Source organism: Leopardus geoffroyi, chromosome B1 (genome assembly GCF_018350155.1).
Source record: "Leopardus geoffroyi isolate Oge1 chromosome B1, O.geoffroyi_Oge1_pat1.0, whole genome shotgun sequence".
Taxonomy (NCBI): Eukaryota; Metazoa; Chordata; class Mammalia; order Carnivora; family Felidae; genus Leopardus; species Leopardus geoffroyi.
Genome location: NC_059327.1, coordinates 80778502 through 80799517, shown reverse-complemented (window position 1 = coordinate 80799517; position 21016 = coordinate 80778502). Strand labels below are relative to the sequence as shown.

At 42.7% G+C, this 21016-nt stretch overlaps 1 protein-coding gene across 2 annotated transcripts in view; it reads right to left on the bottom strand.

Annotated features, from left to right (window-relative positions):
- Positions 1 to 1148: 1148 nt before the first annotated feature.
- SLC10A7 (solute carrier family 10 member 7) overlaps positions 1149 to 21016 on the bottom strand; it is a 258926-nt gene continuing 239058 nt past the window's right edge. For both annotated transcript variants that reach the window (XM_045466343.1, XM_045466351.1), the window contains 2 exons: positions 5972 to 6117; positions 1149 to 3677 (listed from right to left, as the gene is read on the bottom strand). In XM_045466343.1, the coding sequence (XP_045322299.1) occupies positions 3648 to 3677; positions 5972 to 6117 (176 nt within the window). In that variant the 3' untranslated portion in view covers positions 1149 to 3647. The remainder of the gene's footprint in view (positions 3678 to 5971; positions 6118 to 21016) is intronic.

Below are 21016 nucleotides of genomic sequence, written 5' to 3'. Positions count from 1 at the left end.
TTACTAGAGAGAATAAAGTCTTGTAAGACCTTTTTGTTTATGTCTATATACAAACCAATGATAGGATAATAATCATACTAATCTGTATCTAGTCTTTATAGTACGTTAACACTTCTATAAGGAAAACTATTTTTTATGCATATAAAGTATTCACTAATTCAGATCGACCCAACCTGATTTAGCCTGAATTATTGAGGGCTTACTGTTCTGTCAAAGCATAGAAGATGAAAGTTGTTTGCTTATCACATCTGCAATGTCACCTTGGAGAGTTAATATTTACACAGCTATGAAGTAATGTATTTTCTGAGTAGCTTGATGTAGCTCCACAGTTTTATTCAGGATCGGAACAGCAATAAAAAAGTCAGTTTTTCCTGTAAATTAGTAATGATCTAAACGTAGGGACGAGCTCTCTCATAATTTTGAAGCTTCATGTCCTACTCATTAAGATAACAATTGAGAAAGTCAACATGTATATTCTAGACACTATTCTGAGCCAGGCACTGTGCTAGGCACTATAGAGAAACAGAAATGAAGGCCACACTGTAGGAGACAAATGAAAGTAATGATTAGACAGCGCAAAGGTTTCAGAAGGCTTGAGGGACAGGTTCTAAGGGCATGTTACAGGGAGCAAGTCTAGCACTGGCTGGGGAGGCAGGAAAGCCTCATGGAGGGGGTGGCATTTACAACAGCCTGCCAGGGCAAGGAGGATTGCTAAGCCAAGAAGGCAGCCAAAGAAGAACAAAAAAATATGGAATTCTACACAAGGTAAGGCGCTCATAAAGACATACTGCGTTTGGAAAGGGCATTCCAATGTTTCATCTTTTCTATCCCTTGAGAAGATGACAAGGGGGCCTGAAATTCGAACTGCTTAAATTTGGTCCCTTCTCTTGGGTATGTTTGTCTTTCGGTCCTCACTCCAGTTGCAGAGAAAACAATGCTAACAAAAGAAGCAAGGGCTAATTTTGGATATTAACATTATGCCGCGGTGGAGGTATTGATGTGGGTACCTGGGAAGATTATGAAGTTATGTGTATTTAACCACAAACGATGTAATAATACTGGAATGAATCAAGAGAAATCTAGAGAGACTTAGAAGGCCATAGGAGTGTATCTGAAATCAGGTTAAAAATAAGCCACAGGTTCTCTTGTGATTTTGGAAACATCTCTGTTTAATCATAGAATTATTTGCATCTTCCATTCATCATAAATAACCCACTTCATTAACTTCAGCAATCCTTTTGTAAAAATTTGGTATTTAGCATAAACAAACACTGAACATTAGCCAGAGGTGTGTTAAACAAAATAGGGAAGAATTTTTTAAAAATACAAAACTTAAAACCGAGAAAAGGACACATGAAAAGATTAACAGTATCACCCATTAAGAAAATCAAATTTCATAACAACCGTTAAAAAAAAAACAGGTGAAAAAATGAGTAAACATAAATACAATGTATTTCCTTCATAAACACATTTAGATAAAAGAATGCATAAATGGATAGCCTGACAGTGCATAACACAGAGCAAAATATTTTGAGATGAATAATTAAATCCCAATAAGCATGAATTAAAAATAAATTTTGATTTTATTTTTTATTCTTTATGGAAAAATATGCCACGGTATTTGTGTCAAAAAAGAAATGGGCATAAACCTATCACCAAAGCCACCAAAATGCACTATGTAGAGATTATTTGAAAACAAAACATTTTTTAAAGCAAAAGATAAAATGTTATAGCATTTTCAGTTGAACCTTATCCCATTAATCACACCTACTATAGGTGTTAGATAATAGAGGTAGATAAGTTGGGGCAAAAAAAAAAAAATCAGTATTCTAATCTAGAGAGAAAGATTTTTATAGCTCAGATGGACAGACAGACAATTCCATCTCCTCTGAAATTCAAAGAAGCTTGAGGGAACAAAACGTGAAAATCTTCCTGTGCTCCATATGTAAGTATCAAAGGTGTCGAGCAAAATTACTGGAGTTTTAGATATAGGGACATTCTTGGCAAATAGCCTGTTGAACAAGGATTTTTGCAGAGTCTGGCACTAGCCTTCAAATTTACAGTGAGGATAACTCTTGCGAAACTTATGAGGTTCAATAGTATTGAAATGGTCAGAAGTTACAGAGATGAGAGCTGGTCGGGACAATAATATAAATTTACAGTACTGATAAAGCCAGTAAGTTTCTATGGAATGATTTTTGTGTTGCCGACCAAATGACAACTAAACAGCTATTGAGGACAGAGTCAGCCTCTGTGAGACCCAGGATGCCAATACCGTCTATCAGATCAAGGAAGGACACGCAGAGAGGATGTGACAGAACGCTGTGCAGGAAGCAGAAGAAAATGTTCCCCTAATTGTATATATTACTTTCTTCTCTAGTTGGGTCCAGTAAAAGTTTGCTCAGCCACAGTAGAAGCAAACATGAACACTCTTTTGAAAGCTGATGCCCAATTGGGACATCATTTTATTTGGTATTTTGGTTAATGAATGTTTTTGCATTTTCTGTGCCCAGTTTTCTTTCCATATGTGTATATGTAACATTTGCTTGTATCCATGACCTTTATATTTTTATTTATTCATAAGAGCGATACGATTTAATTCTAAAAAGTTGTTGCAAACGTTTGTCAAATCTGCCAAGGAAATTTTCGTCAATAACTTGTCTCAAGTGCCTTACGTGTGCTTAATTCAAGGATGTAACAGGCTGCTTCCGGCTAAAAGGGGCAATTTGTGCTCAGACATCTGTGTAACAAGAATAAATTCTGGTCTCAGTTGCGGAATGTGAATATAATCTACCATTAATTGTTGCTGTTCTCCAACTGACGGTAACATTTTTGTGTCTTACATTTGCTGTTACGAGTTTGGGAGTGTGCTGGAAAACAGGTAAGAAAGAAATTATGGCAGAGAAAGGGAAAATATGTGAAATATAATTGTAAAAATCCTGAAAACTGAGTCCTGTAGTTTACCTCAAAACTTCCCTTACTTACAACTCAAACATCAGGCTCTTTCTTTGAAGCAGCTTATAATAAATTTAAGACATATAACACCGCCATCTCTTATAATGGGACTGAGGAGTTTCTGTGTGGAAACTATTTGAAGGAATGTCTAAAAAATGATGTCAAGAAATGCAGATAACTTATGCTTTTCAGCATCTATTCAATCTATGACCCCTGCTGGGTTGATAAGGAAGAGGCATGTCACAGTTGTAGAAAAAAAGAATCACACAGTAAATCAAAGTATTCATGAATAAGACTTTGGAAATTTTCACTGTCATCAGGAGGGCATCTTCCTGATGGGGTGACCTCATTTCAAACAGCACAGTAACTAGAACAGAGTTGTATTGCACCAAAGGTGGTACAAGGAAAGCATGTTTGCTTTTTGTCACGGTGACAGTTTCCTGTGGTAGGAAAAATAAATAAATAAACCACTCCAAAATACAGTACCACCCCTGGCAGTAACCAACGAAGTAGGTTTTGGAAATAACGCTCCTGTCAAATACATTTTAAGGCACTTAAACTGTTATATCATATTTTTGTGTAGAAAAATAAAATATGCATCGAAGCAACATTCACAAGTACGTGTCTTCGGAACTGTTTGTATGTACAATCCTGTACATATATACATCGCTACACGAAGGGCACCATCTTCATTATACTGTTGGCCTCGTCAACTTCACTCCCTGTAAGAAAGGACAGCGTGATGTTCAGAATTGGACAGTATCTATGAACAAAATGAAAGCATCAATCAACAGCAGATAATTTATGCTACTAGAAGGAAGAGGCAGCCCACCCCGACAGCCTCACATAACCAGTGATCCAAACCTCCAGACACAAACAGACCCATCTGCCCACCTCACCGGCCGGCACACTTTGTCATCTCCCCAGCCTGACCTGGCTACTCACACTGTCCCACCAAACATGGATGGTCGCCATGCGTCTCAGTCACTATTATTTGTAAAGCAGAGGAGACGCTCATGGATATGATTGACAGTTTGTATTTATTTTGTGGTCAAATGGGATGGGTAAATATTCCAAGCCTTCTGGATTATTCTAAGGTAGCCGATACCTCCCTTGTTTGGAGGAGTTCCCGTGCAAAAGGAAAATGAACAGCGTTGTCCAATTTTGCCTCCCTTTTGGAAACGCTTCAGTTACTCTGCAGAATAAATCCCAGAGCTTTAAAACAATTTTCTGTTCACTACAACTACATGTTTTTGATAGAATATTAGGATTTTCAAATAATTGTCTTCATTCTTTGTCAAAATGTATGTGTATAGATTCTGACCAACAGCGCACATACACATCGATAAATATAAATGGAAGTTTTCAAGAGGGATAAATAGTAAAAGAAATAAAAAGGTACTAAACCGCTCCTCTACCAACTCAGAGTGGGCAGATCAGAGCCCATAGTGGCACCCAGTACAGAACGGGAATGGCTAACGTTCTGGTAAATGACAGAATAAATGAAGGTGCTGGGTGGGCTAGCTTTTTCAAGTAGGATCCTGGGGACCTAGGGCGCTTCGTATAAAAGCGATGTTCTATTTTTGTCTGGGAGGTTCTTGTGGTATTGGGGCAAGATCCTGGAGGCCAAATAGACCAGGGTTCTAGTCCTCACTCTAGCACTGACGAAGCCACCCATGTAGCCTTGGGCAAGTTGCTCAGCTCCCCAAGCCTACTTCCTAACCTGTACAGTGTGACAACAGAGCTCGCCGCGAATGGTGTTGTACATAGTAATGGGCAGCGATGACAATAACAATACTTACAGCCGCTAGCTTCTATCAAACACCTGCCATTTAACCCTCTGTAACTCTAAAGAGTAGATATTATCATTAGTCTCAGAGTGGCAGAAACTGAGGTACAGAGAAGTGAAGTACGTGCCCGAGGTCACCCAGAAAGGAGGCAACACAGCCCGTAGGCTTTTCAAGGTCCACACTCCGAACCAGGTAAATGTTGGGATGCGCTTGGCACACAGAGCTCAATGGGTGTCGTGTGGCTCTTCCATTTTCAGGACGCTAATGACACACCATAGGGCACTCCCCTGCCACTGGATGTCTCTTTTTGCCTATGCTTCTCCTGATAACAGTTGCCATGCTGTGTATAGGCTCAGAGAAGTCCTGTAAGGTCTGAGCTGCTGGGAAGGAGACAACTCTGTGGGTGCTTCGATGGTATATTGCAGCAACTAAACTTTGTGTGAATCACCTGGACGATTTTATTTGGGCTGATAATTTAGGAAATAAAATCTACAGATATCAAATAAGTAACAAGACTCTGAGCTAAGTGTAGTGAAGTTGACATTGTGTTAATTTTGTTAATTAAATTATTTAAATGCCCAAACACATAGTTTTGTTGTGCAAAGAAGTTATTAGGTGTCTAGAATACTAAAAAAAATAGACATTTTAGATAAACCCAGGTGCTGTCACATTTATTTATTTAATTTTTTAAAAGTTTTATTCATCTATTTTGAGAGAGAGAGAGGAAGAACACGAGCAGGGAAGGGGCAGAGAGAGCAGGAGAGAAAGAATCCCAAGCAGGTTCATGCTGTCAGCATGGAGCCCGATGCGGGGCTCGAACTCATGAATCATGAGATCATGACCTGAACCAAAATCAAGAATGGACACTTAACTGACTGAGCCACCCAGGTGCCCCAGAGGCTATCATATTTAGAAAGGCATGTGAAATCAGGACACGTATGAAAAAGACAGGGTGGGGGAAAGATGGTGAACACCTGAGAGGAGGGGTACAGATATTTTGAGTATATTCACCTTTACCCGTTGCAATTTGCCCTTCAATTAACCCTCAGTCTTCCTTTTCAAATAAAATGGATCAATGCATCATTATTATTACTGTGATTAGTTAAGAAAATATGTACTTGAGAATGAGAATATGCTAGCAAAACTTAAAGAATATGAACAGCTAAGATTCAGAAATAGCATTTCAATCTAATTTGGATTTAAATGAGATCTTGCCAGAGTCTTACCTTCTGCCTTGACACCATCCAAGACTTTATCGTTGGCACTAACACACTTCCCAGAAGGATCTGAACTGGGTGGTATATGAGCAAGGGCACGGATATTAGAGAGAGGTGCTCATGGCCTGCGAACACTATCTTCAGCATTGGAATTCCTGGTGGACAAAGAAGACAGAAAATCTAGAGGCAAATTCAGTCTGTCATCAAACTAAAGACACACTCCAATAAAACCGGAACTTTGTACTGGGTTCATTATCATCTTTCCCCCTGAATGTATTCATAGGGAATGTCTCAAACACATAATCAAATCTTTCCATCTTCCTTTCACTACATAGCTCTTCCCAGAACAGATTAAAGCTGAAAAGGTGATCAGTGTTCAACGGCACCAATAATTCCCACTGCAAATTAGCAGCCTGTCTACCGAGCAGAGGGGAGAAGAGTTGCTTCTCAGAAGGCTGAAAAATAATAGTAAGGAAGAGGTCCAAAATGGATCCTTCCATGCTTAGTAGTGAAATAGACTGCTGGTGTTTAGGAGGGAGGCCTGCTTGACACCATTTCAAAGTCCCAAAAGTTCACTCTTGAGAATCGAAAGGATATGGTAAGATAACATATGATATACATCGTTATAAGTAGGAGGATACTTTTGCCAAGTGAATGTTAATAAAGTCTTTGCCCCTTCTCTTTTGGCCAAGGATCCCAAAGCTCTTTACGAGCTACTGTGCACGGCAAGTGAATTCTACGATGAGTGCTGAACGTTTAAGCCCCACAGTGAAAGTCTTAATGGAATTCAGGTAAATGAATACAGCTTTGTGAATCTACCAGTCTATAATACCAAGGGCAAAGTCTGCAGATTTTGTAAACAGCTGCCTATGTGTGTACCTATTAGGCTTTTATAACAGAAATCAGACACCGGCAATTTGACTATTATTACCAATTGTTTCAATATGGCCCAGTTGTCAGAATTACTGTGTATGTATGTCTGCTTTTTCAACGGAATGGCTTTAATAGCTTAGCTTCCTTCTTGTTTCTTTGAGAACAGCCTCTGGAAAGGACTCAAGGTCCTAAACATGCACAATGATGGCACATAAATAACTTTTTATTATAACCCACTGAGGAAAGCTCTGCTTTTTCAATTATTTTTACCTTCTAATAAATTTCAAACCTTTATGCAAAAATGTATTTCATAGCCGCTTTCTTTTTCATAGCCTCACAAATCATTGCCGTAAACTGAAGACACTTAACTCATCCCCAACGATCTCTCTCTCACAGCTCTGAAAGGACATGCTTAGATTTTTGTAGTTTCTGTCTTCTCACTAATAGAAAAAAAACAAAAGAGCTTTCTTTTTAAAAATAATATACTTCATCAGGGGCACCTGGGCGGCTCAGTCGGTTGGGCATCCGACTTCAGCTCAGGTCATGATCTTGCGGTTCGTGAGTTTGAGCCCTGCATCGTGCTCTGTACTGATGGCTCGGAGCCTAGAGCCTGCTTTGGATTCTGTCTCCCTCTCTCCTCTGCCCCTCCCATGTTTGCACTCTGTGTCTCTCTCAAAAATAAATAAACATTAAACAAATTTAAAAAATATATACTTAATCAACTGACAGTTGAAAAGCAGCATCTGATATTACAGTCCTGGGAAGTTCTTGCGACGAGAAAAGACTGGAACATTCTCCTCCTGTTTCCAGGAGAGATTATTTGGCCCAAAGGGATGATGTTAAGTAGCCGGTGGGTGCAGGTGGAGTCAAAGTAGGGCTGAAGGGAACGAATAGAAATACAGAGACATTTGTCCCCGTAAATGATCAGAGCAAAGATTCTGACCCAAAGTTCGAGGACCATGGCTGCTGGGCTAAATCACCTGAGTTACCCTTTTTTGGCAAAGACTCAGGCTCTGTGTCTTTCTTCGGCAAGCTTAAGTAGGCTCTGAAGGGAAGCCAGAGATACAGTCACGGGGCTGCTGCTGCAATAAATAAACAAATAATCACTGCAAGGAGGCATCTCCTCAGGCCTTGCCTGAGATAGGAGGCATCTCAGGGCAAGCCACATCAGAGGTTCACCTTAGTGTGAGGAATTAGGTACAGAGATGTGGCAGTAATGACGATGAGAATTGTTGTTATGCAGTGAGTGCTTACTACACGTCACGTGCTGCCAAAGTGCTCTCCCATATTAATGGAATTAAGCCTCCCAATAACCCTGGGAGGCTGATGAAAACTATTGTTTGCACTATTTTACTGATGAGGAAAGAGACACCTCGTGGTCAGGAAGCTTTTCCAGGTGGGGGGGGGGGGGTCTGAACTGCAACCCAGGCAATCTCGTGTTCCAGTTCTCTGGGCTAGGTAAGGGTCAAGGCCTCCGAGGTCTTCAGTTCAAGATGCCATGGGGACAGCAGCTTCGTTAGGCAGAAATGGAACTTTTTGGTGTGTAAACGCTTTCTAGTCCAGAAGTTCTTTTGGAACTCATTCCCCTTGGATGCTTCCCAGAAGCACTTCCAGAAGCAGAAGACGTCATCAAACTCCCCTGCCACCCATACCGGATGTTCCTGTGATTTCACATGCTCGAGGAGCTAGGTGACGGCTAGGACAACCCCAGTAGTGTCAAGGGCACACGGACGGAAAGATGGAGCCAAGCCTTTACTCGCAGGAAGCTTCCAGTGTACAAGTGACCTTCTACCTTCACACCATTTGTGTGAAGTTCTCTTCTGGGCCGGTTCTTCAGCTCCTAGATCTAATCTTCAAACACACCCTTCTGTACACTGCTCCAGGATGGGGCTGGGACTCTGCAAACATCACCCGTCCTTGGCAGCCGACTCTGTGGATGGTTCTGCCAACCGGGGCACTAGAGGAAGGCTGGAGGAGGAGGAGCTTGGGGTTCCTGATGGCCACAGCGCCTTCAGGGAGCGGCAGTGGTTGGCTCCAGCAGATAGGTCCTTGTGCCCCTCCTAAGAGGCCTCAGCCCCCGTTTCCTCCTCTAAGCTTCTAGGCTCTGACAACCCCCACTTCTTCCCTTTGTTCACCCAGCTCCCGCTGCTACCTGTGGTTATTACTCCTTTTTTGTCCTCACGGTCCCCTTTCCCCCTTTCGCGTTTCCCCACACTGTTTACTCTTTCCTACGTGAAAGAGTGTTTTCCCTTTTTCCTGATGGACCTGGTGGTACAGACGCTTTTCTTACGCTGCCTTGTAGTGCACGTATTCACTCCCCACGAAGAGAAGGGGTCCGTGATGACTAGCAGCTGCCACGGACATGTGTCGGGTTAAACAGGCATTTCTTCTCACTTTATGTGCCTGCAATACCCCCTTGTTAATCATTAATCACATTTCCTATCACTATCACTCGAAGTGACTAATGTTAAAAATATGATTGAACATGACGTACTAGAGGAAAAAAACTTAGCTTCCAGAGATCAGGGCCCAAGTCCCTTTCACATGCCCTCGCTTACTCTCGTATGGCGGATGTGCAGCTCCGTCTCTTGGTGAGGGGAGGGGGACCCCAGCAATTCAGGTCATATGTTATTCATTTCCGAAATCTTCATTTTCTTTCAGTCTCTCTCTCTTTTTTTTAATGTTTATTTCTGAGAGAGAGAGAGCGAGAGAGAGAGCGCAAGCGAATGGGGGAGGGGCAAAGAGAGAGAGGGATACAGAGGATCCAAAGAGGGCTCTCCGAGCTGACAACAGCGAGCTGGATGTGGGCTCGAACACACAAACCAGGAGACCGTGACCGGACCAAAGTCAGAGGCTCAAATGACTGAGCCACCCAGATGCCCCTTTCCTTCAGTCTTAAAATCCACCTTACTTTTCAATCATTTGATTTCTACTTTCCTTTTCAATTATTCGAGTTTTTTCTCCAATCTCTTATTTATCTCCATCTTTCCATCTCTCTTTTTCCCTACTGTTCTTTCAGCCTCCCGCCCAACTCTAGTAGACCCTTCACTCTGCATTTTCATTGCCTCGAAGGTCAGTGTAGAAAGAAATTGGGAGAAGCAGAGCGAGGGTTCACTTTTCCATGTTGGAGTGTCTCATGCTATGGTGGCCATCACTTGGAAGCAGTGAGGTCAGTACGTCAGTTTCAGGGCATCTGTGTCACGTTGCCGGCACTATTAGGATGACAATGCAAAATTCAACAGAGACGTAAGGAACCTGTAAGAGCCACGATTTCCGTCAGTTGGTCATGAACTTGGCAGAATGCAATCTTCAAGCCAAATCAGAACACCAGCAGTGGCTCTTGTTCCAGAAACCTATGTCACGCACCACCTTCCACCCTCTTTACTCACTTGTTTAATAACTCGCTCGATCATTCGTTCGTTCAGTTAGCACTCATGGAACTTATTAACTGCTCTGTGAAAGAGCGAGGAATGCCGGGAATGGAATGTGACATAACCCACACTGAGTGGCTTCCCAGGCACCCCTGTGACCGCTTACACCTCCTCCCCATAAACTTCCTTCAGGGCAATCGGCTCTTCACTGCATTCCCACACTATATCCCACAACTACACGAAGGTCTCTCTGACTTGAGGTCTGTTCTGTCGAAGCTATTTTCTGCTCTGTGGCCAGAGTGAGCACAAAATCGGGTTACATCAAATCCCTCGGGAGTTTGTCACACAGGGGAGACTCCTAGGTGTGGTGCACAAGGACCCTCCTGACCTGGCCCCTGCCCGTCCCTGTGTGTCTCACACTCCCCCCACTCCTCACTCTGTGCTCCAGCCGGGAAGAGCTCCACGCTGCCCTCCTCGCCCTCCCTGCCACGGGCCCAGGCCCCAGCGCTGTCCCCCAGCCTTTGCACTCGAGCTCCTTTTGCCTGGAATGCCCTTCACCCACTTCTCGAGCCCTCTCCTCCAGTGGCCCTCAGTTCTTAAGTCACCTCCTCTGGGATGCCGTCTTCACAGTCGCCCACTGGCCTTCAGGTCCTCTCTACTCTGTGCTCGCCTGACCCGCAGGACATTCCAGCCTCGTGCTCGCCGCGAGTACTACCACTGCCGGTCCTTAGGAGCTGCCCTCACTAAGGTGGCAGCGGAGGGTCAGCAGCTGTGTCCTCTTCATCTCTGAGCACACAGTGGGTGCCCAAAAGGAGTGTGTCGAGTGAATGGATTTCTATTTTTCCAGATCCCACCATAGATTTACCGTGCAGACTATCACTCCGTTTTCATTATCTTCTTTAAGTAGGGGGAAAAAATGGCAATAATTAAAAAAAAAACAACAAAAAACAAACTTACTAGAAAGAGTTTTCTTTTTAAAGTAAAATTTAAATATAGGACTCTTTTCATCTTGCTATCACTGCAGTAATATAAATGAAGCAAATTAATTTTAATGCTCCCAGGTACTGATTCTGTGTCACCATGGTTGACAGGATCCAACTAGACTTTATGAGATGGCATTTGACTTTATGGAAGTGAACACTATGCCTGCATTTACAATTTTACGGGGGCTTTAAGCTGTCATGCTGAAAAATGTTTATAAAACATTAATCAAAAAATGCCTCTTTAATACAATGCATTGTCTGAAAGATGTTAGAAGGCGCATATTGTAAATGGATTCTTTTTCTGACTAAAGTAATTTCCACCAAAAGCATTTCCCCATTGCTCTACAAGTACACTGTGTGGATAGATAAAGAGCACTTTCCCAGCACATTACTACCTGCTCCAAACACTTGGGAAATCAGTAATGTACAGCATGCCATATTTCCATGTCACACATGACACATTCGTCTAAAATTATCCAACAGAGTTTGACACTGCGGCACATTCCATAAGCAGGGCTTTCAACTGACATCTGCCAAGTAGGAACTTCAAGTGAGAGCTTTCTTCTTCTAACAAGCGAGTAAGGGGTTTCTTTTATCCTATACCCAGGATGGAAAGGATAAAACAATACGTACAAGAACAAGTTTTTTTTTTTTTCCTTCCTATTTTAAAAATGTTTATTTTATGTTCTCTGAATTAGAAAATTCCCTTTGTATTAGTGTTCAAGCTTCAACAGTTTCTATGTTCTATTGGATGGGCGGTTTTTAATTGTTCCTTGGGAAACATTTATCTTTCCAGATTAAACACGGACTTTGATTTAGCCCACACTGAAGGCAGAAGGCTGCTCTATTGTTCGCGACATAAAAACTATCTACTTCATAGCATAGTTCAGTTTACTTACCTGTAGGTGCACAATGTTCTCACCATCCGTCCATCCACCCATCCATCCATTCCTTCGTTAAAATATACTTTTTGGGCCTCTGCCCTGTGTGAGTCACTGTTCTAGGTGCTGACCATATAAGGTCAGTAGCACCGCCAAGGCCTCTGCCTTCCTGGGGCTCACCTTCCTGTAGCTCTTGCCCTGATACCTCAGCTTTCCTCCGCCAGAGGGACAAGTGTCAGCATGGTGAGTGTAACCTGTTCTGTCACTGGCTTCCCCAGTTTCTACAACTCAAAGTTTGGGAATTATCTTCCACCAACCCCATTTCTCTTCTTACCCCTAGATCAAGCCACCGAAATCTGTAGATTCTTTCCTCCGCTTGCCACTCCCCTTCCCCCTCGGTTTTCACTGCCACCTTCCTAATTCCGTACCTCATAAAGGCAAGCTGAGATTACTCTTATAGCCTCCTGACATAACCCATCTTCAGAGTCTTCCCTTCATCAATCCTCCAAACCACGGCCAGATTAATCTTCCTACAACCCACATTAATTAAAGCCAATACCCTGCTCAAGAATTACAATGACTGTCCAGTGCCCATTCATCACGTTCTCTACCTATTCAACTTCAGTGAAAAACAGTTACTACCAGCACCATTTTGTAAGTGCTTACCGCGTGCGAAGTGCTTTGCCTGCATTATCTCATTTAATCCTTGCAACAGCCCTATGGAGTGGGGGCAATTTTCCCATTTAGGCATGAGGGAACTGAGGTTGAGAGCAGTTAAGTGGCTTGCCTGACATCATGCATCATGCATTTCAGTAGAGGCGGAATTGGACCTCAGTCTATTTACTTGTAATCACTGAGCTATGCCAACTCCATTAAACCAAACTTTCAGTTGTCAGTTGCAGTTCTCAGCTCAGGTCTAGCACTTTCTTGTCTTTGTGAAAGCCCAGCCTCTGCTGGATCTTGCCCTTTCTCTCTACGCACCTAAATCCTATGGGTTCATTCAGGCTCAGCTTTATATTTCCTCTACCGTGAAGGTGGCCTCCCTACTGATTTCTTCCTCTTTTGAGGCAAGAAGATGCTCTTCCTCCTGCATCAGATAAACTAGCATTTGCTTATGTTGCCATTATTTTCTTTGGTGTAGGTTTTGTTTTCCCCTGACCATAGGCAAAGTATAGCATTCTTCTTTTAAACTCCTGCAGTATTTAAGCACAGGACTGGTACTTAATAAATGATTGATTACTTAAGAATAGATACTAAAGTAATGTTTCCTATTTAAGAAGACAGGATATGGAACACATAAATACTAGCTGCTTCACTAGATTGCAAAGAGAGTGCATTCACACACTCCTTGGGGAGAGGACTGTATTCCCTAGGACAAAATACACTTGCTATTGCAGGAAGGAAAGAAACTGGACTGACTGAGGAACACGAAATTTGAAATGAGTACTAAATTGTGGAGTAGGAGAGGAAATATGTTGGAAAGCAGCCTCTGCGTCCCTCGAAGTCTAATATGACACTCACATTCCCACTTAGCAAAGATAGCGTGTATTCCGATCACCTGGATCACTTCCTGTCTTTTAGGGGTTCATTCGCCTGAATTCACATGACTTGTTTTCCATTTAAATGCTTTCTCAGACTTTTCACTGAGGTTTGGAGAGAGCTGCTGGCAAATCTGGAATCCAGTTGCTTCTCTCTTCCGTCGTCATGGTGATTTCCCACTTTTGTTTAGTCTGTTCTTAGTTAGAAACATCCATAAGTTTACTATCTAAATGTCCTACACATTGTTATTGAATTCTCTCTCTTCCTCAGTGAATCTCTCAGAAAAGCCCATGTTTGCCTTTAAAAGTCATTGGGATAGATGGTCTCCCCAGTCATAATATAACCCAGGAAGGCAGTCGCTGTTTAAGACACTCTTCTCCCACATCACTAAATGCCAATCTCTGTGTTCCCTTCTCACACACGCGCGCACGCGCGCGCACACACACACACACACACACACACACACAGAGTCTTTCTCTTTAGAGACAAGTACTCACAAAACGTCAAACTCACTGGCACTAATTTATCCCAATTACTAAACAAGGGAGCAATTACATGCCATTTCTAGAGCACAAAATGATACCATGATAAAGTGCAACAAGTTTTAGAATTTGGTTAGAAAAGGCTTTCAGGTGAGATTTACCTAAAGCGAGCTAATTTTCAGTAATATAGCTGTCATTTTCATGCAGCCATTTATAATTTACTATATCCAGTAACCTACGTGAGGCAGGTCAGTGTAGGAGTTAAGAAGCCCGACACAGAAGTCAAAGAGCCCTGGGTCAGCACGTGTACCACTTACCACCTGTGTGACCTTGGTTGGGCAAGTTATTTAGCCTCAGTTTTCACATCTGTAAAGTGTACCTACTCTGTAGGTTTGGGGCTTTTGTCTTTTTTAATAGACAGTAAGTGAAACAATGTACAAAGTCCATTATGTGTCAGACAGTCTTCTAGGTGCAGTGAATAAATGGGCAATCGCCCCCTTCCACTGCCTTCAAGGAGTGTATGCTGTTACTCATTTAATAGGGAGAGAAGATAGAGGATACCAGGCCAAATCAAGGCAAAGAGCAAATTCCACCCAGTAACAAAATCATGACACACGGCAGCGAGAAAATGCAGCACTGCTGTCTAGGGAAACAGTTGTTAGGCAAATGGATTCAGTGAACATTTGTGTTATTCTGATTTTTGTCTCTTGTTTGGAGGGGGTAAAACGAAAGGCCATCTGCTTCTAGGTTGAATGGTTATGGCTTGGCTTGTTAGAGGCCTGCTAGATCCGTCAAGAGCTACCCTAAGGTGTGGCCTTTTGGAGCAGCTGCTATTTAGTCTGCACAGCCCCCAGAATTCTATTCTGCTTACAATCCTGGCTATTCTAGAACTCCTCCCCCAATCCCCTCCCCCAGCCTTCCAAACCCATCTGGAATGTTCTGAAGGCTGGCAAGTCAACTTCCTGCAGATTCCCTCAGGACTGCGGACAGGATGTCACAGATCTTCTCCTCACTCCCATCTAAATAACTGGTCTTTTGTGCAAATTCTCCAAGGTACTTTAATATGCAGATTACACTGCCTCACCCTTGCCAATGATTTACATTTCACTTTCCTCCCCGGTCTTTTTGTGTCATTCCATCCTTAACTGCAATCTCCTGCCCTATTATCTTTGGCGTTACCCCACCACAGCATCAGAAAGCCTACTGCTGCTTTATGACACACAGAAGAAGACATTTTTGTCCTTTTTTACAAAGAGGCATCCAAAATGAGGTACAACTAAATAACATATGCAGATAGGAGCTCTCTCGCACTTTCCCCAGTGTCCCAGTGGGTTCACGGAACCCACATAGAAGTCGAACATTTCCAAAGTGCTCAATACAAAGGCAACAACAGCAGCTCCGGGATCTCTGACGAACCCCCTTGGCTAGGCCTCTGGCAGAAAAACACGGCAATCCTGCACCAGTTTAACAGATATCTACAAATGGAATTTTAATTTCTAACCTCCGAAGCCCAAAATATGTCATAGGGTTATCTCTGTAGCTGGCGTGTGAGAAGGGAAGGGACACTTTACAATCCACACAGGAGACGTCAGCAAACGTGCGTCACAAACTGGCCTCAAACACCCCCTCTGTTTTCCTCTCAGGGGCTCACACTGCTCTCCGGCCACCCTCCCCTCCACACTTAGGAAGACTTTAAATGTCAGATGTCTTTTCTGATGTGAAACTTTAGACATTTATCCTTCATCTTTCAAAACCGTAATTCAAGAATATATATGTTTTTTTATCCAAAAGGGAGAATTAGGTCTGCAAGAGCAGGACAATTAACAAATATAAGGTTACAAACTACACATCTAAGGCCATTATTAAGAAAAAGGAACCATCTTTCCAGTAATCACAAGCTTTAGAAAAGAGAGAGCAGTATCCATGCTTCAGTCTTTCAACAATCCCACCTCGTACAGAACTTCAGAAGTCATATCTGGAGTTCATGGATTTTTTTTTAAGTTTGTTTGTTTATTTATTTATTTATTTATTTATTTATTTATTTATTTATTTTGAGAGAGAGAGAACGCGCATACCAGCAGGGGAGGGGTAGAGAGAGAGGGAGAGAGAGCATCCCAAGCGGGCTCCACACTGTCAGTGCGGCTTGAACTCACAAACAGTGAGATCATGACCTGAACTGAAATCAAGAATCGGATGTTTAACCGACTGAGCCACCCAGGTGCCCCATTGAGTTCATGGACGTTTTTGATCTTCATTTGTGTGTTGGAAAGGCACTACAGGGTACAGAAGACAATTACACAGGGCTTACTATGTGTCAGGCACCATTCTGAGAGTGTGCAAACATCAGTTCATTCACTCCTCATGTTTACAGTGTGAGTAAAGCTACCATTGTTGTCTCCACTTTTCAGATGAGGAAACTGAGGTCGCAATCAGTACAAATTTCCCCAAGGCCACGCAGAGCTAGTGACTGGATGTAGTCGGGATGTGAATACAGACAGACTGGCTCCAGCGTCTGTGGTCTTCAACCATACTCTGTGCTTGCAATGCCTGAAATGCTAATTTGTTGGGGTACTTAGGAACCCCAGAGAAAAGAGATGCTTGATAATATTAACATCGAAAACAGAGGGTGAAACCTAAGAAAAATAATATTTACACAAGAGAAGTCTGAAAGGAAAAGAGAGGTACGCCTTTCAACAAAGGTGCCTATGTGACTGGCCTTTTACTTGCTTCAAATAAAAGGTGGCTTATGATCATTTTTGGCCCTTTAGGAAAATAATAGATTGTGTTTTAGTCTTCAGTTACCTGGGCTGTAATCCCATCGCTTTGCTGAAAGTTTTATGTAAATAAAGATGCAAGAAAAGACCAAAATGAGCAGCTGGTGTTATTTCTGTTCTGAAACAGGTACGTTCTGATTGGAAAAGACGTTTAATGAATGGCCTGAGCCGACTCACCAGATGCTGACAATGAAACATTTAACTCTACCAATTGAAGGTTTCTGCCTCAGAAGATTAGGTACACCTTCACCTGTCTGACAGCGTTGTAGGAGTAATTAGCAAGCAGGGAATTCAAGAATGAATTAAAGAACTGAGCCACGGAGGCTTCATTCAAACGCCGGCTGTGTCTTCCAGGATGGGGTCACCATATTTATGGAGACAAGGTGGGCAGGAAGTAGATGGACATGACTTTTTTTTCTTTTCTAGGCTGTGAAGGAAGAGTCTTTTGTCTTCTTATGAGAAAATCTGGCTAATATTCATGCTCACAGGACACGAAAACATCAAAAATAGATTGAGGCTTTCATATGACAAAAATAACACAAGGTCATCAGAATATATTTAACATGATCACCAATACAGAAGTGGCCCCTGGTTCAGAACAGAACTCACCGAACTCCAGCTCTGGAAAGCCTTGCTTAATTTTACAGAAGTTTTTAGATGTGTTTTTATATAAATGAAGAAAAACACTCCAATCTTTTCTGTCCGAGGCACATCAGAGAAGCGGATGGATGTGACACGTGCTTTCGTGGATTCTGACACAGCCCCCACCCTCTAAGCTTAGTGCTCCCTAAAATTTTGCACTGATAATGCTCTTAACAGTGGACGGTGGAACTTCTGGAAGGCTTTCAAGTCTTAGTTAAGTGGTATATGTGATCAGCTGTGACCCAAATGCACATTATTTTTTTAAGATACATTCTTTCTTTTGTCAACATGGCTGTTAATCACCCTCTGGCAGTAATTTTCTTCTTGATGATACAATGTTTATGATGAACATCAACATCAGAAGAGATGTCTTCTGACACAAAAGAATTAAAGAACTGACACAAAACAAGGCAGTTTTGATTTGGGGATTAGAAATTAGCATTATTTATCTTTAAACCCAACTGTTTTTAAAAATGTTCACTCAGGTTTCTGTGGTTTAACTTAGCTAGATGATGTCCTACTAACCTCCTCCTGCTCTTTATTCTGAATATATAAAAATTGGAGAGTTAAGGCCTCATTTAGAAGGCTTTTAGGCAGAGGAAGAAATTAAGAAAGCCCTTGGAGCCATTTCTGGAAATAATGATGTTTGTCTAATGCCCTCAGTTCTCCTTAACCTCTGAGTACTTCACACATCTAAGAGAATTGTGGTTTTCACAAGTCAGTACAGACAAATGGCCACTTTTATCAACAAATCAGTAGGGATAATCTTAAATTGCAGTCTTTAAAAATAATTTTTTTTAATGTTTATTTATTTTTGAGACAGAGCATGAGCAGGGAAGGGGCTGAGAGGGAGACACAGAATCCAAAGCAGGCTCCAGGCTCTGAGCTGTCAGCGCAGGGCTTGAACTCAGAAACCGCGAGATCGTGACCTGAGCTGAAGTCGGACGCTTAACTGACTGAGTCACCCAGGCGCCCCCTAAATTGCAGTCTTTTTGAAACACAGTAGTGCATAAATGCACATAGACGCAGAAAGTAGTCTGATGCGGTAGTTCTCAGCCCCTGCTACACATTAGAATCACCTGGGTGGCTTTCAGGAACTATGATGCTGGGTCCATCCTGAGAGATTCACAGGTAACCGCTGTGGGGAGAGGTCAGGGCATCACGGTTATTGGACAGCTCCCAGATGATTCTAATGTGAGCTGGGCTGAGAAGCCAGGTCTGGTAGAAGGGGGGAGCAAGAGGACTCTGGAGGATGCTGGAGGCACAGATGGGCCCGTATGCTGTAGGCTCTGCTCTTTAGTCACTATGTGGATTGGGGTAAATTATCTGACCTCACTGAAGCAGAACTTTCTACCTTGGACAGTGTGCTCAATAATACCTACTGTGCAGGGCTACTGTGAAGCTTACATGAGATAAAGGCAACTTATGTGCCTAATACAGTGCCTAGCATTAGCAGATAAACAGCGGAGCCTTCTCCCTTTAATGTTTCAAAGTGTCTTCATATCTACTTTCTGATTTAATGTTCCCCTCGGCCTTATAAGGCAGAAGAAAACAGGCCTGCAAGTTTGGATGTCAATATGTTTGGCTGATTTAGAATTTCAGATCATTTTATTAAAATAATTTCATATCCTCTCTAACCTCTGGAGTGGCTCAGGGCTCAGTCCTCCAAGCTCCTTTCTCCTCTATCTCCATAGTCCTTAGTGACCTCATCCAGTCTGAGAGCTTAAAATAACCTCTATGTGATGAAAGCCCCACACTCACAAGGCCAACTCTCCACTGGATGTTAAGAGATCTCAAACTTAACATGTTCAAAATGGAACTCTTGACTTGACCCCACATCCCTCTTCAGCCACCAAAATCTGTTCCTTTGCCATCTTCCCGAATCCAGTAAATGGCAACTCCATCCTTCCAGACCCTCAGGCCAAACACCTTAGAATATCTTTAATTCTCCTTTCTCTTATAAGCATATCTAGTTTATAGGAAGCTCTATAGGCTCTGTGTTCAGAATATGTCCAAAATCCAATACCACTCCCACCTTTGAATTGCCTTTGACCTTAAACTCCTGTCTGGATTAAAGCTTCTTAATTGGCCTTCCTGTTTCTCACTGTTGTACCCTTCCATCCATCCAACCCCAGGCTTTTATTAACACAGGAGCCATAGGGATCCTTTCAAAGCAGAAGCTGGATCTTGTCTACTCAAGATCTACTAGTGTACTCAAAACCTTCCAATGACTTCCACTCTCATCCTGAGTAAAATGTAGGTCCTTACAGTGGCCAACAAGGTCTTACACAATATCACTTGCCCTTCTCCTACTCCTTGTACCATGTCTCCTATAGCTCTCTCCCTCACTCATTCTGTTTCTTGAATACTGGCCCCCTCCTCATCCTCCAACTTGCCAGGCACACAGTGTTGCCCCAGGCCCCACACCCTCACTGCTCCCTCCGCTTGGAATCTCCTTCCCCTAAATACCCATGTGACTTGCTCCCTGTTTCCTTTAGGTCTTCGATCCAACATCCTCTTTCAGCCTAAAACCTTCCCATCTCCACCCCGGCACTCCTTATTTTCCTTCCTGGTTTTATTTTTCTGTATAACACTTAACCATCATCGGATATGTTCTATGCTTAAGTGTCTGTTTAATCCCACTAGAAAGGAAGCTAGATAAGGGCAAGAACTTTTTTTGTACTTTGTTCACTGCTGCAGCCCATAGGACCTGGAACAGGACCCAACATACAGTAGGCACTAAAAAACACTTGGTGAGTGAATGAACGAATCAAGAAAATTGTGTTTCAAAAGCACCTTTTCATCGGCACCATTGCTTCCTGTTTTTGCACTCACTGCCAGTGTCGAGGGGTTTGTTTGGTTTGTTTTTTCAATATATGAAATTTATTGTCAAATTGGCTTCCATACAACACCCAGTGCTCATCCCAAAAGGTGCCCTCCTCAATACCCATCACCCACCCTCCCCTCCCTCCCACCCCCCATCAACCCTCAGTTTGTTCTCAGTTTTTAGGAGTCTCTTATGCTTTGGCTCTCTCCCACTCTAACCTCTTTTTTTTTTTTTTTTCTTTTTTCCTTCCCCTCGAGGGGTTTGTTTTTCATTAATATTTAGAACGTCTGCTCTAGCAGTACTAGAGTGCTTGCACCAGAGTAGACCAGTCGTAGCACACAGAGAACCAGTACATGGTGGGAACGTGCAGCAGGGGCAGCTCTGAGAAATGTCGCTGCTACAGTATCGTTGCCATGCTCAGCTTCAGGAGAGATGACATTCCAAATGAGCTGGCTTTCTGAACCCTCGGCCTCTTCTGAGCTGTGTCCAATTTTACGTCTCCTCTTGCCCCCAAGGTAGCTTGTCAAAAACCCACCTGGTACCCCATGGCTTTAAAAAGTGGGCAGCTAACTCTAACTTCTGGCTGGAGTTGTCTGGATGGGGCTGTAGACGGGGACAAGGAGGCTGTGGGTGTCCCCCTCGTTTTGCAGCTGCAGGCTCGTTTATTCCTCACTGTAAAGGA